The sequence below is a fragment of the Zootoca vivipara genome, chromosome 5 (genome assembly GCF_965207765.1).
Source record: "Zootoca vivipara chromosome 5, rZooViv2.hap1.1, whole genome shotgun sequence".
NCBI lineage: Eukaryota > Metazoa > Chordata > Lepidosauria > Squamata > Lacertidae > Zootoca > Zootoca vivipara.
Window position 1 is genome coordinate 15153788 of NC_142588.1, and position 21835 is coordinate 15175622.

General features: G+C 43.1%; 1 protein-coding gene across 5 annotated transcripts in view; it reads right to left on the bottom strand.

Moving 5' to 3' along the window:
• KCNMA1 (potassium calcium-activated channel subfamily M alpha 1) overlaps nucleotides 1-21835 on the bottom strand; it is a 541146-nt gene that overhangs the window by 205885 nt on the left and 313426 nt on the right. For all 5 annotated transcript variants that reach the window (XM_035137304.3, XM_035137303.3, XM_088670120.1 and 2 more), the window contains exons 5-6: nucleotides 21002-21113; nucleotides 792-867 (exon numbers count right to left, since the gene is read on the bottom strand). In XM_035137304.3, the coding sequence (XP_034993195.3) occupies nucleotides 792-867; nucleotides 21002-21113 (188 nt within the window). The remainder of the gene's footprint in view (nucleotides 1-791; nucleotides 868-21001; nucleotides 21114-21835) is intronic.

Sequence of the window (21835 nt, forward strand, 5' to 3'; positions counted from 1 at the left end):
CCAACACTTCTGCAAGCATAAGCACAGAGGCTCAACTGCTACCAGTTAATAATAATTGTTCCTGTGCAACATCTACACAAGCACAAGGCACCTGCTGGCTGTTCTGCCATGTTAATGAGGCAGAATGGCTGTTGCATGACTGGGCTGCAACAAATGGATATCACCCTTAACCTAGTTCTAACCTACTCTCAAGGTTCCATAAATCTCTCCTTGGGACATTCGGAGTAAGGCTGCACTGTTGGTTTATCTAACAAACAAAATGGTCCTTGAAAATGTGGAAAGAGGGGTGATGCCACACTGCTTTTAAGCTATGTTTGCTTCGAACTGTGCTCTACAAGTGTAAAAGTGCACCAAACTATTAAATCAAATCAATGAATGAATGCCATTCAGTATTAAGTTTGGCAGGCAGAACTAGCTGTGAAACTGAGTGAAAAATAAGAGCATTTCACAGAATTTAGCAAGAGCAGTTAATTGCCACATTTATTAATAATTCAATCCTATGCACGCTTTCCTGAAAAGTAAGGCCCTTCTGAGTAAACATGCATAGGACTGTCCTGTAAATCCCTGGATTTTCTGTGAAGTAGAGAAAGGATGACCCCGAAGATTGCTGCTCTGGATAAAGCAATTAACTAGTCATTACCTGAATAGCACCAGCTGGAGAAATTTAAACATAACTTTTGTTCATATTTGATCATTAGACAGGAGTCTAGACCTTGTCCTTTCAGTGCCCTGAGAAACTGTGAAATTAATCACTGTGCAAAAGGTTAAGGAAAAACACATTAATGCCTTACCTTGTTTTAAGGATATTCAGAAACTGCAAAATTTCTGAGAACTGTATCAGCCTAAGAGCTCGTAAAAATCTTAAACCTGCAATTTCAAAAAGGGAGAGGGGAAGAGAAAAAGAGAGAGAGAGAGAGAAATAATCAGGTTATTTTTATCCCGATATGAATTCCAAAGGCAGCTGTGAAATCAAAAGTCACTAACATGGTGAATATCAAATACCTCTGAAATGTTGCTCCATGTTGATCAGCCCCAAAGCTTAGCCAGCTATTTTCAGAAAAGTATAGATTTCTTTTGAGAGAAGTGAGTATGAACCATACAAACATTTAATGGATTAAAACTATTTTAACTATAAAATGCATGGAGGATAATGTCTTCCTCCAATGATATATTCCTGAAAGCTCTTAACTCCCACCCACCCAAAGCTTCCTGGAAAAAATTGAGTGATTATGGGCAAGTGACCAGGAAACCTGTTTTGTTTTGTTTTTTAAAAAAGAGAACCATCCATGATTAAGATAATACTTTATGACGTAAAAATCTCTGGTTGACACATTCTGCATTATCACAACAAACTCCCTAAGTTCCAACGGCTCTCCAATAGACCATGGCTTAATTTAGTATAGGTTAAACTATACTACCACTTTTTAGCCAATGCAATTTTTCTAAGAAATTACATTTTTATTAGTGAAGCCAGGTTGTATGGATAGCAACTCTACGGATGGCTGCACAGGGACAGAGAAATACTGTAAAAGATTAAAGGCTTAAATTATTAAGGGAGACTTATGGTGATAGGAAACAATTCTGCTGCAAATCTCTCTCACAGGAGTTAAAGGTACATTGGGTATTATACAGTTTATAAAGGAAGGAAGGAAGTTTAGAGGACAAATTTGTGTCTTTGTGCAGTTGTGCAGAGCACTGCATAATTATGTGCTCAGTGTAGCTTTTGCTGAAAGTCACTGTGCATTATATTTTCCTTATGTATCATCACCATTCGCTCCAGCAGAAACACAGCCATCTAAGTTCATTATCAGTTTTGAAGTTAAAATCAACAAATAAGGTACTAGTTCCAATATACTTGGGGGACTCTCCAGGTATGCATACATATAGAAGTTTTAAATTAAGAAAGAAAGAAAAGTTTTGTTTGTCTACGAGAGAGAGAGAGAGAGAGAGAGAGAGAGAGAGAGAGAGAGAGAGAGAGAGAGAGAGAGAGAGAGAGAGAACAATGTGCCGTGAACTTTCTGACGGTACAAACTTAAGACTCTTATAGATTACAGCAAGCATCCTGGAGAGGGTGAAGTTGAACATATCTATATCCCTGCACTATAGAGGAGCAAGATAAGTGAAAAGGGAACTTTTTTAAAAATTAAGTATGGTACAGTTTAACCTACAAGGTTAAACTGCCTATCACTACGGCTTATTTTCAGGGTATAGCTTATTTTGGGGGTATGACTTATTTTCGGAGAAACACGGTATTATAGCAATTTGTGACCTTTTCTAGTACTATATATATATATGTATCTCACAGCACAGGAAAGTCTTTGGGAGACAGCATGGCGGTGGAAAATAAAAAGGTATCTGTCTTCCACTCCCCCCCCCAAAAAAACCCCACCTTTTCCTCATGTAGAGATGCCTGAACGGCACTGCACAGCTCAAGGCTGCAGTGCCATATGAAACAGGGGGGCCAGTTGTGGTGGCCTTCCACTGCTGTGTTTGCTGGGATGGGGGGACAAGGCAGCAAAGAGAGTTCTGAGCTGGCAGCATTTCCCCCCTGCAGGTGTGTGTGTGCGTGTGCATGTGCGCGCTCTTGCAGGGCACTGCTGCTGCCAGCCTTGAGCTCCCCACCTCAACAAGTGGCCCACGGGGGCAGTTTAACCGGATCACGAGCTGCCCCCGAACCGAACCACCCGCTTGGCAAGTTCCTGCACACTGCGCTAAACCGGTGTGGTGGCAGAAATCGCATCTGCACATGCCCAGACGCCAGAAAACACACACGCAATCTGGCCCATGGAGAGATCTCCGCGGGACTTGACCAGCCCAGGCAGGTAAAACCTTGCCGACCCCTGCTGTATCTCAACAGAATTCCACTGCCAAGCGGGCACCACTGTGCCATGACCCTAGTGCCAGACTCCTCAACTTCAAGTGCTGAAGGGGAGGACTTTGAAACAGGAGAGAGCATGACAGGGTGCTCTCAGATGACCCTGCTGGACCAATGCCCCTGCTTCAACCTAAGGATGTGGCACTGCTCCCCTCCTGCATCACACTGGATTACTGGAGGTGGTGGGGCTCTTTCAATACAACCACACCTCGCAGGAGTTACAACACACTGCTGCTACCCACCCCGCTCACTTGCAGTTTCTGGGTCCAGATTGGCCAGAGCCCCAAATAGGAGAGCTTACCTTCTGCAACATTTTGCTGCAGATCCCACTTGCAATGTCTTTTTAAAGGCTACTCCAATTTCTGCCGAGCTATACAAGATTCCAGGGGTCTTGGCACTTAACCATGTGTTTCTTTTGGGGAAAATGAGGAGCTGCAGAGGCCGTGGTGTTTTTATGAGATGTGGTTTATTTGCACATATTTACACCTGAGTCTGGATAAAGAGCGAAGATTCGGGGCATCACGTCTCAAGAGCGGCTTGTTTCGACAGCAGCGCAGCACTGAATTCAAAGTCAGCCCCAATGCCATTTCTGTGTCTCTTCCACACAACTTTTCTGCCTGCCAACATGCATGGCATTGGCCCCAACCTCCTTTTCCCCAAAAACATTTGCTAAAAAGGTAACCCAAGCCTCATGCAAAAAGAACATTTTTTTCCTGTGGTGACATAAACCCGGGCAACTTCTCCCCTCCCAACTCTCCTATTGTCTTTTGCTAACTAACACACAGCTGGAGGGGGGAATCAGGACACTGAATGTCCTGATGTGTCGCCTTTTGCCAGGGTAATGACTTTTGCATCACCTGTTTAGTTCTTTGCTGGCGCCTCTCTCAGCCAGTCTCCAGATAATGCTTACTTGACTTCTTCTTCTTCTTCTTCTTCTTCTTCTTCTTCTTCTTCTTCTTCTTCTTCTTCTTCTTCTTCTTCTTCTTCTTCTTCTTCTTCTTCCTCCTCCTCCTCCTCCTCCTCCTCCTCCTCCTTGCTGAATCCATTGATCAAATCCCACATTTACTAATTTCAGAAATTATGCGGAGAACCTGGCATCCCATAATCCACTAACACTTAGTGGATCTAGAGTGAGATCTAAAGCATTGCATTAGATAGGCCCAAGTGCCCAATGGATAGTTAAAAATAAAACTTTTTATTTTAACTTTCGAGCAGCAGACACCCTCCCAATGTTATTCTCACAGCTGATTTTGAAACTCCTCTCAGCTCCAACTGTGGGGAGGAGAGATGTCTATATCAGAGGATATAGGTTTGTGTGCAAAAAGCTAGCATATCCTTAATAGGACTCTAAATCCTAAAGCTAGAAAGGCCCTAAGGTATTCCCATTATTTTACCTAAAGCATATTTGGAAAAGCTTCCAGCCTAGTCTTGAATAATTAGTTGATTTCACTGTAATTAATTCCTCTATTTAATAGTGGAGATGAAAGGGGTCTTGGTAAGTTTACATAATTGTACGCATGAAAAATGGTTTTATTATAAATGTGCTCAGAACATTCAAATTAGCTGCTTAATAAAAACAACAATGTTTCATTGATGTTTTCCATGTTTATACCAATTCCAATTACTGTCATGTAAGTTCAACCTACCATCCCTTACAGAAGGCATATTTTATTATAATAAAGGCAAAGTAGAATTCACTATGTTTGAACTGTGGATATGCAACAACAACTACAAAACTGAAAATACTGGACAGTAACTTTTTATTTGACCATGTCCCGGTTGCTGGAAAATGTTGCACCAGCGGCTAAAAGTCTTGATGAAATAATCAAAATATGAAAGAGAACAAAATTCCAACACTATCATTTTTTTGGGGGGGGTGAGAGTTTTATTAACTCCAAAGTATTTTGGAGAAGATCATTTCCATTCTCTCCAGCTTGAGAAAAAAACACTAGTGTATCTCTGAATGCTTAGAAGTACAAAGAAAAATTCCCTTTGAGATCATAGCTTTATGACATTAACTTGAACAGATATTTGGGGAGAAGTGTTCGGCCCAAAACAACACAAGCTAATGCCCTGCAAAGCCTCAGACCAAACTTTTATTAGAGAGTTTCCTCTTCCAACTTAAGAAGAAGAGGGGACATTTAGCAGGGGTTTTGCCTGCCAGCTGTAATCCATCAGCGAAAAACTGTTCCAGGCTCCTCCTCCTTTCAGACCAAAGCAAATGTCTTGTCCCCCTGTGAAGAGTGGGTCTGGAGAATCCACCCCATCTTTTCATCTTCTCCTAAGCCCTGATCCAGAAATGCAGATAACATGTCTTTTTGCAGCCTTTAGTTTTATTCCTATTCAGAATGCTTTGCTGCTTAAGCAGATATTAAATTTCATTTTCTCAGTATCAGATCAGTACAATGGAGCTGCAAACGGGAAAATATTTTTGAGGGGGTACACCTAGGGATCTTGGAGAATTCCACTGGAAACAGAGATAGGAGTTAGGAGTTGCCGCAAACTATGTGTTTGCCCAAGGTCAGGAATGGAAATCATGCAAGTGAATGCAAGTCATATTCATTAATGTCAGCGGTTTTTTAGTCCACAAATGTTATTTTCGGCACTGACAATGGCACTGGCAATATTATTATTATTATTATTATTATTATTATTATTATTATGTTTCCCCTGAAATGCATTGAAGTTAGCTATGTAATGAATTATATCAGTGGATAATCAGACGAATAACATAAGTTTTAGCAGAAGCCAAACTGTAGTGGAAGAGAAACAGCGTGGACTGCAGCAAACACAGGACAGGTTTGAATTCACAGCCTCATGGCATCCCTAAATACACCTCTCCCTGCCTCATACACAGGACAGCAAATATGACCTAATAGGCATTACTGAAAGCTGATGGGATGAGACTCATGAATTGAATGTAAAAAATGAGGGGTAGAACCTATTCAAATGAATAGACCAAACAGGAAGGGAAGAGGAGCAGAGTTACATGTAAAGGATGTGTACACTTGTGAAGAGATCCATGACCTGAGCATGGAAGGCAAATTGAAAGTATATGGGTCAAAACTGTAAGGGAAGCAGTGACCTTACTGTGGGTGTCTGCTATAGACCACCAAGCCAGACTGACGATTTGGATGATGCCTTCCTAGAGCTGATTACTGAAGATTCAAAAAGGAGAAATATAGTAGTCATGGGAGACTTCAACTACCCTGGTGTTTGTTGGAACTCAAATTCTGCCAAGAATGTAAATTCCAACAAATTCCTCAATTGTCTTGCTGACAAATTCACTCCCCAAAAGGTGAAACAGCAAAGGGATCATCTGTTTTGGACCTGGTCCTCATCAACAGGGCGGAACTGATTGACAAAGTGGAAGTACTGGGAACTTTGGGAGGAAGTGATCATGTCCTCTTGAGTTTTGTGATACAGAGGCAAGGGAAGACTGGGTGTAGTCGGACATGCACTCTGGACTCTAAGAAAGCTGATTTCAAAAAGCTTAAGCAGCTATTGAGTGAGATTCCATGGCCAGAAAAACTCAGAGAGACAGGAGTCCAAGATGGATGGGAGTTTCTAAAAGGAGGAATACTGAAGGCACAAATACAAACAATTCCAACAAGAGAGAGAAGTGGGAAGCTTCTAAAGAACCTGGTGTGGCTGCATAAGGAGCTTACATATGAGCTGAGATTTAAGAAGGACTTGTATAATAAATGGAAGAAGGGGGAAATCACAAAAGAAGAGTATACATGAGTAGCCGACAGCTGCAGGGAGAAGGTCAGGCAGCCCAAAACTCAGAATGAGCTCAGGCTTGCAAGAAAGGTTAAATATAACTTTCAAAGGTTTATTTGACTATGTTCAAAGCTAGAGGGGGGGGAAAGCAAAGAGTAGTCCTCTATATGGAGAAGATGGAGAAATGCTGTTGGATGAGAGAGAGAAGGTGGAACTGCGCAACACCTACTTTGTCTCTGTCTTCCCCCAGAAGGAAAGCAATGTCCAACCTGGTGATAACAGAATAAAGGATGCAAGGAGGGAGTTGAAACCCAAGATAGGAAAAGATGTGGTAAGGGAACACCTAGCTACTTTAAATGAATTCAAATCTCCAGGGCCTGATGAGCTGCACCCAAGGGTACTAAAGGAGCCTGCAGATGTAATCCTTGCCCCCTAGGAGTTGGCTCCTAGGCATAGTGATGAATACTCTGTTGTTCTATTCCACCTGAAGAGGACAAGGGAATGGGGCTTAATCACTCAAAAGCATGCACAATTACACCACTGCTTTATATTCACCACAGCAAATACCTGGTTTTTACTTTGAGTATGGGAAGATGGCATATATTCACTGCCTTCCTAGAGACAATCTAATTCTCATGTTACTAGGACCACCAGTACATGGAAATTGCATGAAAACTCGAGTAGCCACAGGACAAGGGGAGGCCTCAGCACGCTTAAATGAGCCCCATGGTGAGCAAAAGAGCAAAATCTCAGTGCCCCCTGCAACCCAGTGAAGACTAAGCCTGCTGAGCGGCTTCCATGAGTAAAAAACAACAACACCCTGATTATCAGCTGGAAAACAAAAACAGAAAACAGTGGAAGAGGCGGGAGGAGTGAATTGATACGTTCGAGTTCCTTTCAGCTTATGGTATCCTGAAAAGGCTGGCTCTCTGAACATTATTATTGCAAGAGGCAGGTCCCATATACACACAAGACCTGCAACCATTTGTAGAGTTATTTCCTCCTCCACTTAGTAGGAGTGCCCCTGTCCAGAGTCCCTGCCAGCCAGGCAATTCCTCTTCCTCTAGGATGCTAAAAATTGTGAGGAAGAAGCAGGAGATTCAACTTCCCCTCTCACCAACCCCTTCACTGCACTTTTCTGTTCTTCTTCCCAACTGACACTCAGTATTCAATGGGTGCTGGGCATTCAGCCCTCATAGGGCTGTTTTTTTATGGAGGGGGGGAGAACAGTGTTAAAAACTGAGATATGAAAGCTAGGAGCTAAATAGCACCTTCAACCTCGGTTATGGGGGCAACAACGGAATGTCTACTGTGCTTTTTGTTTTATAACAAGAATACAAAGCTGGAAAGGAATGAATGGCAGCTAAAATATTGTGTTCATTTTTCACATGGTCTAGTCCTTCCCCTGCCCACCCCTGTAATATTATTAAGAGGGTCTCTTCTCCAGTCTTCAGACAGTAGCTGGAAGTGGGGAGGCAGAAAAGGTCCCCCTTTCCTTCCACTTTGCAGTTTTAATCTGAAATCTTAGGCGCAGTACTGCACCCAGAGCTCAGAAACTGCTCATGCTAATAAAATTCCCTGTCGCAAAATGCGCCTAGAACAAGGGGAGTTTCAAACACTGGGGAAGAGGTGGTAGGCTCCTTAGGGTTTACTAAAAACAACTTCTTCTTCTTCTTCTTCTTCTTCTTCTTCTTCTTCTTCTTCTTCTTCTTCTTCTTCTTCTTCTTCTTCTTCTTCTTCTTCTTCTTCTTCTTCTTCTGTAAACCTTAAAGTTTCCCTGATCACACCAACACCTACCTCTTGTTTCATTGATTCATAGAATTGCAGAGTTGGAAGGGACCCGAGGGTTAAGTCATCCAACCCCCCCCCCCCCTGCAATGCAGGAATCTCAACAAATGATCCCTCACCCAATTTGAAACTGTACCAGACTTAGCTTTGCAAAGCTGCTAGCTGTTTTATTGCTGCACCACTAGGAGGCCCAAATTGATTCCATTTCTGCCAGGACTCTTATCACTTGACTGCATGTTTGTACGACATAGAGGACAGAACATGAAATGCTTTGTGAAAGGCAATACTTAAAAGTCAAAATAACACTGCATTTAATTTATAGTACAAAGGAAGCAGGTGCATGACAGGAAATGAACTGTGGGAAATGTTCATGGATCTATACTTGTGAAAATATATTAATCAAGCCCTCACCCAAATTCCCCTTCTGCCAATAAAACCACATCCCCCATTTTACAGAACAGAAACATACAAGCCATCTATCTGGAGATACATTACGAGGAGGGGGGGCGGGATAATGACTCTGCTTAAGGAAATGTCTCTAGGCATACAGATGAAAGCACCTCAGCCTTGCAAAAGCATTACAAACACAACTAGTGGGGGGATCTGACTTGGAAAACAATAATATTTACATCATGCATTCAACCACAGACAAAATCCCACAGGGCAAGGAAGTAAATCAACTATTTCAGTAATTTATACCTTACCCCAGTATGAGCCAACTTTGTAACAAGACACCAAGGTCTGTCGATATGTATTTTGCTCTTCCTTTTCAGAGGCACTATGCCCAGATTTGACTCTGTATCCATTTTTGAATAAATCTCCATGAGACTTCTTACGACGCCGGGTAGTTTTGTATGTTTCCGTCCGTGTACCCCCTGAGGGGTTGTGATAGACCAAAATCTTGCTGGGAATCATCGCAGCAGAGCTTCAGGGTTAAGGGAGGGGAAATCAAAATTTACCCAAAAAGGTCTTTCCTCCAAGGTGTGGGCAAAATTTGTCGGAGTGTAAAGTCCCCCCCACTACACTCTAAAAAGTAAAGAGCATAAAGTAAGAGAGGTTGCTGAGAATCAGCCACTCATGCTGGAATATTTTAAGTTGTGAAATAATTAGGAAGACTGCATATTCTGCATTTGATATTGCTACCAAAAAATAATTTTAAAATGGCATAAGCAAAGAAAGGGGGGAGGTAGTGACTGGAAGAGGGAGAAATAGAACAAATTTCTATCCCAAATTGTGCTCTCTAAAATGCAGAGAACATCACGCAAGCAGGGACCAAACTGCTATGGCAGAGAGACTTGCTGTGCAGATGCTCCTCTCATTTGTGTGCTACCCCAGAGCTTAAAAGGCATCTCCTATCCGGATATTGCCATATAAGCTTCTTTCGTATCCCCTCCAACCTGCATCCTCCCCAGGAGGAGAAAACAAAACAGATTACAGTTCCTGCAAAAAGGAGATGCTTCGATCCACAAATCCACAGACCCACCCACAATGCCACAAAATGTATTTGGTTGTCACAGAAATTGTTCGTTTGACAGCATTACATGCCCCATCTCAGGTTAAAGCCTGCATGCTGCAGAGAGGTCATGTAATCAGCCAACTCTTACAGGATTTAGTCCTTATGAATTGGGGAGGGATGTGTGTGTGTGTGTGTGTGTGTGTGTGTGTTGTGTGTGTTGTGGGGGGAACCTTCAACTAATCCTCAGTTAATGACAACTGGAATACCAAATATTTCAAGCTATAACAAGGAGTAGCTAGAAATAAACAGTATTCAATTGAGTTTTGATAGATGGTATTTGCAAATCTCTTGTTTCCACCTAAGGCCTTACCCAATCCATTCAGGTTAAGAAAATGATAGTGGGATTTATTTTATTTTATTTTTTTAATGAATGCTTGTTTTGCACAAAAGAAAAGAACTACGGCTCCCCACAGCTGTCAGATGCTATGGCTTATACAATCCATTATGAATTCAAACACAGTGGGGTTTTTCTTCTTCTTAATCTCCACTTTCACATAAAAGCTGTCATCCCAACCCCCAAAAGCTGGGCTAATTCAGAGGATTGCTTATCCTTACATCTGTTCCCGTTAGCAAAAGCAAAAGAGGTCTATCAGTGGCTATTTAACATTCTAGCTAAACGAAACATCCTTGTTCAGAGACAGTCTCTCCCCCCCCCAATGTGATTAGAATTGTTTGCGGGAGAGCAAGTGCATGTCTGTTAGCCATGCCCCGTCCATTGCATATCTCTTGCCCAACCCTGCTGACCTCCATACACTGCACTATGAACATCAGCAGCTGGGAGCCTTCTGTACTCTTTCAGCTCTCCCCACCCCCACCCCCACCCCACCCCGATCAGGGCTCCCCACCACTAAAATTCACCATTTAGCACATAAAGGGTGTTGAGGCCAGGCATAGGATATGCTGGGTGGAGACAACCAACAGCCGCTTCCTTCTTTAATGCAGTTCCAATTGCAATAATTGCCAACATGGTGCCTTTCAGTTGTTGGATTACAACTCTCAGCATCCCTGACCACTGGTTCTTTTGACTGGGGATGATGGGAGTTTTGGAGTCCAATGTCATCTGGAAGGCTGCCCCTGCTAGCTTTGTGGAGGAAGTGAAGGAAAATGAGATGTTCCTTCTCAGCAAGGTAAACTTGCAACAGAGGTGGGTCCTTTTTAAAAGCAAAAGCAAAAATAAAAAAAAACCACCCACCCACTAGCACAACTTTATGGAAAGCACTTTTGCTTCACAGAAAGTTGTACGTCAGCATGACTTTTCTATTTTTATCTGGCTGCTGCCATCAACATAGCCCGAAACCAGGACCAGGATCTTCAGAGAGATTTTAACCTATGGACAGGACAGAATGGCAAGAAGGAAAGTAAAGGAGGACAAAGCTCAGGGGCAAAGCCTGGCTTATGCTACAAGGCACCATTCAGATGAATATGTCCAGAGGCATCTCCTGTAAATCACAGAGAACTAGTCACATGGAAAGGGTGGGTGGATGGATACAAATTAGAGCAATGCGGTTGGGTCATTTCGATTTATACCTTGGGAAACTGGGCTCTAATCAAAATGGAGTTCTGATCCTACTTCTACAGCGGACTCAGATGGGTAGCCTAAGGCATTCCTCTTCAGTTAGTGAGCCATTGCCCACAAGAGAATCATACCTCCAAGCTTCTGGTGAGTCACACTATTGCCACCATCACTTTTTCCCTTTTTGTTGTTAAGGAAGTTTTTAAGAGAGAGAGAGGAGAAAAAGAGAGAAATAGATAAAGCAACCCACAATAACCCTGGATCTGAAGAGGTAAAATACTATTAGTCTCTAAGCAATGAAGTGGGGCAGTAAATATTATGTGCAACTCTTTCCATTTCACAAAGGTTATTCGTAACATTTAACAGATGTCAGACGTAAATACAATATTTCGCAAGCTAGGCAGTTTTCAGTATTATTTACTGAATTCATGTAAAGCAGGCACCCCCAAACTTCGGCCCTCCAGATGTTTTGGACTACAATTCCCATCTCCCAGGGGCTCATGCGTGTTGCTGGTCCCCTACCGGGGATATGGACACTGCATAGAGCCCCTGTATTCCTGACCAGAATTTCCCCTAACTCAGGCATTAACACAAGGGCCCAACGAAGTCAGCAGACCCCAAATACATCCAATAACCAATGCCTAACCATCAACCTTACAAGTTGTGATTTATTTGCTGTGCAGTAGGCGAAAAACCAGATGGCACCAGCCAATCAGCCAAATGGAAAAAATTCCTACCGGCCCCTGAATACAGGCGGCGCGGAAGTCAGCGGAGGGAGGGTGGGGATCCGAAACACAGCCAAAGAGAAAGAGAAACCTCTTTCCTTTGCTTTTAAACCCAGGGGGCTGACCCAACAAAATCGCAGCATCGGAATTTGCCCAGCAACAGAGGAGTGACCACTCATGCCCCCAGCTTTGCACTCAGGAGTGGTTTGATTAGCCCCCACCGCAAATCGTGCTCACCATGATGGTGAACCCGCATTCTGATCCACCCACCTATGCGTTTTTTCTTTGGAAGCCCTCATCAGCCCTGTTCCTAAGCATTCCCCTGCAAACACCTACCTTGATAGCCTAGAGCCAAGTCAAATGAATAGGGGCTGCATGCAAAAGATGCAAGGGGGCAGGAACAAATGAAGAAAGGGTCTGTCCTGGTGCTTAATTTCTCAGACCTCCCCACTTTTGCTGTAGAAAATTTACACAGTGTATCCAGAGGCCCATCCCCAGGATGAGCAGGGGGTGAGAGTGTGCAGCCGTCAGAACCAATTGTTTGGAGGCAAGAAGCAGCAAGGGGTGGAAATGGTGCCAGTTATTTAGCTCCTGCTTCCTCAATAGCATCATGTGAGATGACTCGAAGGTTCGCCAGCTGTCACTCTCAATCATTTTAGATTAGAGCCTGCTAAGTTAACTATTCTGTGTAAAAAGCATTTAAGGGCCAAACTATACACGATGGGGGCAACTCCACGTGTCTATTTTTTAAAATAAAAATAAAAAGGAGCAGTGTGGGTGAGGGGACCTGAGCCCCCATCCCTATCTATGTGCACTCAGTTACTTCAACAGTTTTCACTGCCTAGTCCATCTTACTTGCAGTAGCGGTGATAAGCTGGGGAAGAAGTACTTTAAAAAAGCAACAGAGCACAGCAAGGTAAGACAGAATGGAGATGGAAGGTTTGGCATCTCTCGCCTGTATCTTCTCCTCACTACTCTCTTGCCTTGCATATATTTTGTGTTGTTTTACTTGTTTTGGATTTTGCAAACTGCCTCAAATATCTGACGAATGGTGGTATAGAAATATTTGAAATCTATGCATACATACACGGGTTGCTCGTGTGTTTCTCAAACTTGGGTTGCCCAGCTGTTGTTGGACTAAAACTCCCATCACCCCTAGCTAGCAGGACCAGTGGTCAGGATTGCCCTCTCATGTCTAGTTAGCTCTGAGGGCTGGCCTCAGGCAGATGCTTGTATTCAGCAACTCTGCTGAAAATTTTGCTGGAGATTATCACAACTCAGTTGTGTAGAGAGCTCCAGGATGCTGGAAAAGGTAGTTAAAAATGAAAGGGAGACAGAGTGCATTTTTGTGTGTGTGCATGTGTGGCTGCAGGTGTTGTCTGTTCACACTACATTAATTCCATTGCCACACACATTCTGAACACATACTCTCATCCACATTCTTCCCACAACTAGTTATGCAGAAGCTACTACATAGGTCTAGAGTTGAATCTAGGCAGTCCTGATAAGCAATGAAACTGCCTGTGTAGTGTGGCAGGGGTATCCTAGATAGCTGAGGAATGGGGCTGTGTTTTCTCTCTAATTACCGTATTTTTCCGTCTATAAGACACCCCCATGTATAAGACGCCCCCTATTTTGGGGGACTCAGATTTAAGAAAATGGAGATGGTCAGAGTATAAGACGCGCCCTGTAATTTTTGACATTATTTTTTTTGGGGGGGGAACTAGTCTTATACATGAACAAATATGGTACCTCAGTAGCCAGAGGACAGCAAAGCAATGCCAGGATGCACACCAAACATTCTGAGGACAGGAGGAGGTTCATAAAGGTTCTGGACTCCCTTCCCCACCAAAACAAAACAAAAACAGAAGCCCAGCAACTTCCACTCTTAAAAAATCAAAACTTGTGGCCATTTTGAGCGACACCAGCACTGTCTGACTCAGAGAACAATTCCTCCAAGACCCCGCCTCTCAGTGCCATTAGTCACTTTATGACATCTGCCAGGCTTGAGGTCTGAAAAACTCTTTGTGACCTCAGAGATTCAGCTGCAGGTGCTGAAGTGTCACATTTTTTTCTGGCTGCCATTGGTTTAGCTCTGCTGACATCACAGTCTTTGCTGGTCCGATGTCACAAACGGGGCATGTCACGTGATATCTCAGGTCAGACTACTGACTGCTTACTCACATCTGAACACATATTGTACCATGCTCTGTTACTGATACAAGAGAGAGACTATTTACTACACAGCTTTTCTTACTGCTGGTGCATAAGCAGGCAAGAGCACAAGGCAATAAAGGGACGAATCTCAGGAGAATGGGAGTAGAAGTGAACACCAATGGGGAAAACAGGCGTGATGGGAAAGGTAGGCAAACAAAGAGACTGGAAAATATGGGTGTTGGGTAGCAGAAGTACTTTGAAGGGTTCCAGATAACCAAACAGACAAGGTCAAAATGTGGCCTTTGCCCAAAGGCACAGGGCTGATCCAGGGATCAGATCCTTCAGAGGGAACTAATGGTCTGCTTGAGTGGACGGATCTGTGCTGGAATCTGGGAAACATAACTGGCCACAGTGTCCTTGTGGATCCTCCCACTGTAAGACCCATCATAGAACATCTGCCCAACCCTTCCAGATGTACCACAACTCCCACCTGGACCAGCCACTATGGGCAATGGTCAGGGATGAAGGCAGCTGTAGTCCAACAATATTTGGAGAGCACTACATTGAGGAAGACACCAATTTGCACACAATCAAGATCAGCTACAAAAAGTATAGGGCAGTGCATTTCTCTTTCCCTTTTGATTAGAATAATACCCCTCTGGTCTCTGTGAAAAGGGTCTGATTTTGTGCCATATGTGACAGTTTGAAAAGGACATTTCATTCTCATTCATCTCTGTCCCTTTCTCTCCATTATAGCTTTTCTAAATCACCGAAATGATTCAAGTGGTTGTTCAGCTGTTTGGTGACAACAAAAATCCACTGTCTGCACTTTCATGGATTATAGCATTGCATAATCTTTTTTTCCCGAGAGAGAGAGAGAGAGAGAGAGAGAGAGAGAGAGAGAGAGAGAGAGAGAGAGAGAGAGTTTGCCTAACTGCTCTCTAATCTTTCCTTGTATTTATTCCCACTAATACTCTCTCTTGGAGTAAAATTATGAAATGGTATTCAGAAAGAACATTCCATTGCTCCTCTTTCTGAAAGGCCCTTTCTGTATGAAGAACAAATGCCAAAAGCAAGCAAAGTCTTAAGAACAGCAGAACAGAAACAAAACAAATGCAGAGGTTCTCACATAAACGTTTAAATTTTATTTTATTTTATTGATTGATTGATTGATTGAATTTATATACCACCCTATACCCAGAGGTCTCATCTTAAAGATCTAACTATTTTGAAACTACTACTGCAGAAACATGAACAGGGGACCTGAATGCATGAGTACTATTTGATTCCTCTCAATCTACCCAGATCTGCCTAGATAGTTTGTGGAGTGAAATGCATAGGGGAAGGAGTCGGCCAGAATGCAGATCATGATCTACACTCTAAATCTAAATCTTCTGGAGATTTACCGCAGATTGTCAAGGATTTCTGATACCCAATTGTTTAACAATAGCAATAACAAATCAACACCTGGTATCTAAATTAAGCTCATGAAGTGAAGAAACCTAACCAGGAGTGGTCTTCTGTGTGTGATTTAGCTGAAATTCCTGCATTGTAGGGGGTTGGGACTACATGACCCTCATGGTCCCTTCCAGCTCTACAGTTCTATGATTCTATGAATCAGAGTGGCCTGGCACAGTGCTATTGCAGCATCTAATTCCCCTTGGTAATGTCCCTCACCCACTGAACTTGTTTGTGTAGGTTCCAGTGAGCTAGATCTATGATCTTTGATATGTGCATTCTCAAAATAAACTAGGAGGAGGGGTAATTCATAAAATCCACCCTCTATTAGTTCAGTTTAGCTTTTTAAAAAACATTGACAGGGGAGGGGAAAGAAAGCACTTTGTGCTTTCAAAGTGTTGGTGCTGACCTTTAAAGCCCTAAAAGGTCTTGGCCCAGTGTACTTGAAGGAGCGTCTCTACTCCCATCATTGTGATCAGACACTGAAGTCCAGCTCTGAGAGCCTTCTGGCAGTTTCCTCACTATGAGAAGTGAAGCTACAGGGAACCAGGCAGAGGGCCTTTTCAGTAGTGGCACCCACCCTCCCGTCAGATGTCAAGGAAATAAACAACTATCTGACTTTTAGAAGACATCGGAAGGCAGCCCTGTATAGGGAGGTTTTTAATGTTTGATCTTTTATCGCATTGTTGTTGTTGTTAATAATAATAATAATAATAATAATAATAATAATAATAATAATAATAATAATATATTTCAGACCTGACCTGTTTCAGGATTACTCTTCCACTGGGACAACATAATACATTTTCAGGTGAGATAAATATAAAACAAAATACCATATTACTTATTACAAAGATTTTTTACTAAAACATATGTCAGAACAAAAACTGTATCTAACAAGCCAGATTAAAAACAGAACAAACATCTATACAACAATCCCTGAAACTAATGATAGGTGGTGCTCTTAAAAACTCTTTAAAATAATATCTAGATTGTAGATGGTCATGATATAGCCACATATCTATACAGTGGAACCTCGGAAGCCAAATGCCTTTGAACTCAAACGTTTTGGATCCCAACAGTAGAAAACCGGAAGTGATTGTTCTGATTTTCGAATGATTTTTGGAAGCTGAACATCCGGCACAGCTTTCGATTGGCTGCAGGATGCTCCTGCAGCCAATCGGAAGCCATGTTTTCGAACTGTTCCGGGAGTTTAACGGACTCCTGGAACGGATTAAATTTGAAAACCAAGGTACGACTGTATATGAAAGAATGCACAAACATGAGAAAATAAACTGTTTTGCATAGCAGCTTCTGTCAAGTGCATAAACCACCATAGTAACACTTATTATAAGAAGCACTCAGATCAAACCTTTTTTATATAAGTTATAGCCAGCTGCCTGTGCAAAGGTCTGCCAGTGAAACAAAATTCTGGAGAAGCGAATTGCTTGACATTATTAGAGTAGAATAAAGAGAGGATTTTAACGGCTTGATAAAATTAAAGTATTTTAAGAGCTAAATAAATTATTAACATATTAGAAGATCCGGAAACAAGTAATAAAGCAATGGAATGATACAGGGGAAATTCTACCTATATACTCACAGCAAATGGAAACAACTCGTTGCCTTGTTGAGGCCTATAGGAATGCAGGAATCCTGATCACAGCTCTCCCTGGGCAGGCTCAAATCACCAACCTTCTGGTTAGCAGTCAAATGCACTTACCCATGGCACTGCTGGGGGCATGTGGGGAAACTCTTTGCCTCCTTCCCTTCCCCGCCCCCCCAAAGGGGCTGTTATTCTGATTCTTTTGCAGCAAAAGAGTTTTTGTTGTTGTAAATTTTACAGAGTTCCTTAACTACATTATAAGGCAGCTGAGAGGTGTGGGCAGGATGGGTTTTCAAGTTAAAAGAACTTCATTCAGTAATTAAATAACTGCACTTTTATCAAGTGCTCTCCCCCAGTGCCTGTGTTTTCTGGTAAAGATGGAACATCCTCCTATTGGCTTTCCGGGAAGTGTAGGAAACTAGGGAGTTAAAGTTAGAAGCAAGGACAGCCACAGCCCTTGACTACCTTTGACGTTATTAAGCAAAGCTCTAACCCCCCTCCTGCAAAACCAAAACATATTTAACCCATATTTCCCCCCTCTCTCCCCAGTTTTCAGGCATGACTTCACTCCACCTCTTCTCTGAAAGACTGTGAGGACTACCGTAATAGCAATTTAGTATTTCTGGCTGTGGTGTATCCTTCCCCAAGCTCAATTCTGAAAAAGCAATCGAACTCCTGCTGTCCAAATACATATCCCATGAAAGATTGCCTTGTTCTGTGCCAGAATGCTGCCCCTCTGTTACGAGACAAACATTATTTCCCATGGTTAGGTATAGTCAGAGGGTCGTCGTGGCTACTCTAGAGTAACTCCGCTTGAGTCCAGTTTGTCTTTAAAGACTTTTATTGTGCTAAGTATTTACAGTGCAGAGACATCTTAAAACATGACCTCTCATTCCGAATCAGAATCCGGCAATGGCGTACGTCTGTTCCTACGCCAGCAAAGTAGTATGGGCACTCCAAAACGCCTCCCCCTTGACCTGTGTCACGGTGCTCTTCTTAATTCTTGCACCGGAAGGAGCGATGCCCTCTCAGCCTCCTCCCTGTCAAGGCGATGGGAGGGCTCTCCAGCATCATTGAGCCCTTGCCTAAATCTCTCCTCCCCTGAGCTTTCCCATCATTCCGCATGCTGGCTTCTCTCTCCCTCCGAGTCTTTCCCCTCCCCCCTGGCTGCTTCAGACCCACTGCTGCTCCCTGTGCTTGGCGAGGTGGACGTTAGGATGATGGGGGATGGCTCCCTGTAGGGAGTCACCCTTACATATATGAAAAAGAAATGCCATTTCATACCCCCCTCCCAATAATTGTTGGTTTTGACCAAGGCGTTACAGTCCCTATCCAACAAACCACAGGAAACTGGTTTGAGTGCTGAGCATTTAAACCACAGTTTCCCCAATGTAGATGCCATGACAAACTGTGCTTCAATAAATCAAAGAAGGGTTTCATGAGGCTGGGTCCACAATGGGTGAAAAGAAGGGGGGGAGAAGCATGTGTGATGATGCCAGAATAACTGCAGCATGTTTTAGGTTGTGTGTGTGTGCGCGCACGCTGAGTTTCAGTTTTCTGGATCATCTGGAAATATCTGAACCACCTTTGGAGGCCAACTTTGAGTATCCTGCTTTGAAGAAGAGGTACAACAATGTTTCATTCTCAGACTTATCCAGTAAGCAGGATGGCCTGAGCTACATGTAGCCACATGTCGCTGTTCTATCTCACTAGGAAGTATCCTAACTGTTTCAATATCCCAAGCCAACTGGCCGAAGAGTTTTGGATCTTAGGATTAGTCCAGAAACCTTCAATTAGCTGTGTCAGTGCAACTACTTCATGCTTTACACAACTTAAGATAAAAGCAGTTTGTTTCTGGTGGCAAAGTCATGCCTCAGGATGACCACTGGATGGCAGAAGCACACAATTCTTTAAGCCACATAAAGATGGAAAGTTACAGGTAGGTAGCTGTGTTGGTCTGACGTAGTCGAAACAAAATAAAAAAATTCCTTCCAGCAGCACCTTAGAGACCAACTAAGTTTGTCATTGGTATGAGCTTTTGTGTGCATGCACACTTCTTCAGATATCAGATGGAAAGGAAAGAGCAAGTTTTGTGGCCACTTCTAACATCTGCAGCTATGGAATCAGCAGAACAGAATTAGACAGATCCTCAAGCCAGGCATCCCCAAACTTCGGCCCTCCAGATGTTTTGGACTACAATTCCCATCATCCCTGACCACTGGTCCTCTTAGCTAGGGATCATGGGAGTTGTAGGCCAAAACATCTGGAGGGCCGCAGTTTGGGGATGCCTGCTCAAGCTAGTGAATACAACATTAATGTTATGAAGCTCATAATTATTATTGTATGTAAGTGTTACTACTACAAAACTAGGTGCTACCCCCCAAAAAAGCTGCTAAAAAATTTATGCTCAGTGAATAAAATTATCTCTTCCCCCCCCCTCAACATTGTTCTCTCTTTAATAGCAACCTAACAGAGAAATTTAGCAGGTGAAATAAAGTGGTGGGGGTGGGGGGGGTGGGGGAGAGAGAGATTCACCTACTAAAGTTCAAGATACAGAGCCAGTTTAACCATAGGGGCACACTATGCGTCTGCCTAGGGAAGCTAATTTTTTAGTGCAGCCGCATCTGAAGGGCAATAAAATTCAAAAGGCACCAAACAATGGTGCTGGTGGTGGAAGGAAGAGTCAGCAACGGCCAGTTCCAGCAGTCTGCATTTTCCAGAATGCAGAGTCAATGGCACTATTTTATCCCGACGGAACAAAACCTCCTAAATGGGTCTTTCTTAGAGACATTGTGGCGCCTGCTTCAGAGCTCCCCTGAGAGCCAAAAAGGCCTGCCACAGTGGTGGTGATGAAGCTGGTGTGGAACCGGTTACCATTTCCCAACATGCTGCCATACCAAGATGCCATTGGGGCGCAGCAGGGAGGCAATGGTTTTGATGGAAGTTGTACTCTGAAATCTCTTGAAGGCAAGCTTCTTGGAGTACCTGAGAAACTCCTCTGATAACAGCAACAAACCTCCAAGTGTCAACATGCAGAATCATAATGGGCAGCAAACTGATTTCCTAATCATTCCCCCCCTCTTCTTTCTTGCAGAGGAAGCCCATTCCCTTTTCCAGATAAAGAAAGGATGCTTAGGATTGCACCTTCACAAGGGCACTCAGTGGAGAAGGTTTTAGCTGCCTGGGGCCTGATCCTGCCTTTTTCTTGCTTGTGTGAAGCATGGACAGCTCACTAGACTGGTTGTCTTGCAAAACCTCTGGAACACAGTGAGACTTGCTTATATGTGCTTAGGCAGGTGCAGCCAGTGATCACAGTCTGGTCAGTCCAGCAGAACTTTTGAGGGGCAGGGGAGACAGACACCCCTTCAGGAGAGGAGGCCATCCCTCAGACAGGCTCTCTTACACCAGGGCCAGCTACAGCTTCTCTCCCTTTGCTTCAGTGTGTTAGGAAAATTGAGCAACTCCCCCCCCCCCCCCGTCCAAGTTGCCACCAGTCTGGCTCGGTTTGTGTGTTTTTTGGAGGGAGGGGACGGACTCAGTACCTTTCTCTCAGTGCCATTTACAAGTCATCGAGAACACAGTAGCAGTACCCAGCATCTTGCAAACACACACAAAATTAAGAAAAACGCTGTTTACTTACCCAGCCAACTTCTGTTTAAATACACTGAGACGAACACTGGAGGGACTGTGAAGAAATCTACCACCGAGTTTACTTCCAGCCAGAACCATAGCTTGTCGTTGGCTGCTATGAACTGGAGAGGGAAATGAAGAGGATAAGGATACTGGTTGTTGTTTTGTTGGGGGAGGGGGGTTGGGGGGAATTCCTTAGGAAAGATACAACAGATTTTCTGTTCATCCCTTGGAAATAACTAAGGCATCATTTTCGTGACCTCTAATTAAAATACACCTACTTATTCATTTTAATTCATTCATTAATTGACTAATTCCTTTTAAAAAAATGTTTTTAACCTGCTTTTTAAGGGTGCACTCTTCTCACCCAAGAAAACCTTTGTAAAATACATTTTCATGTAAAATACATGAAGATACAATTGCAAACACGCACACAAAACCCCCCCAGCAGCGAAAGATTACCCCACCTCATCTATGTAAACCACTTGGGAGATTTCTACAATAAATCAGCATATGGATTTTACAAAGAAATGTGTCTTGAATAAGTGAGTTTTTATTTATTTAATGGCCAGCAGTGATGAGACAACACTTATCTCTCTGGAGAGGGGGTTCTAAAGGTGTGGTGGGACCATGACGGAGCAGGCCCTGTCCTTGTCACCACCAGCCTAACAACTTTTCCTGGTGGGCTAGTAATGCTTGAGATCACTTCAACATTGTGTACATGGTCCTACAAGCAAATCTACGGTACCTCAGCATTATTATTATTATTATTATTATTATTATTATTATTATTATTAAAAAAGGCAAAAGGACCACTGAAAACCTTCTCTATGGACAATTTGCA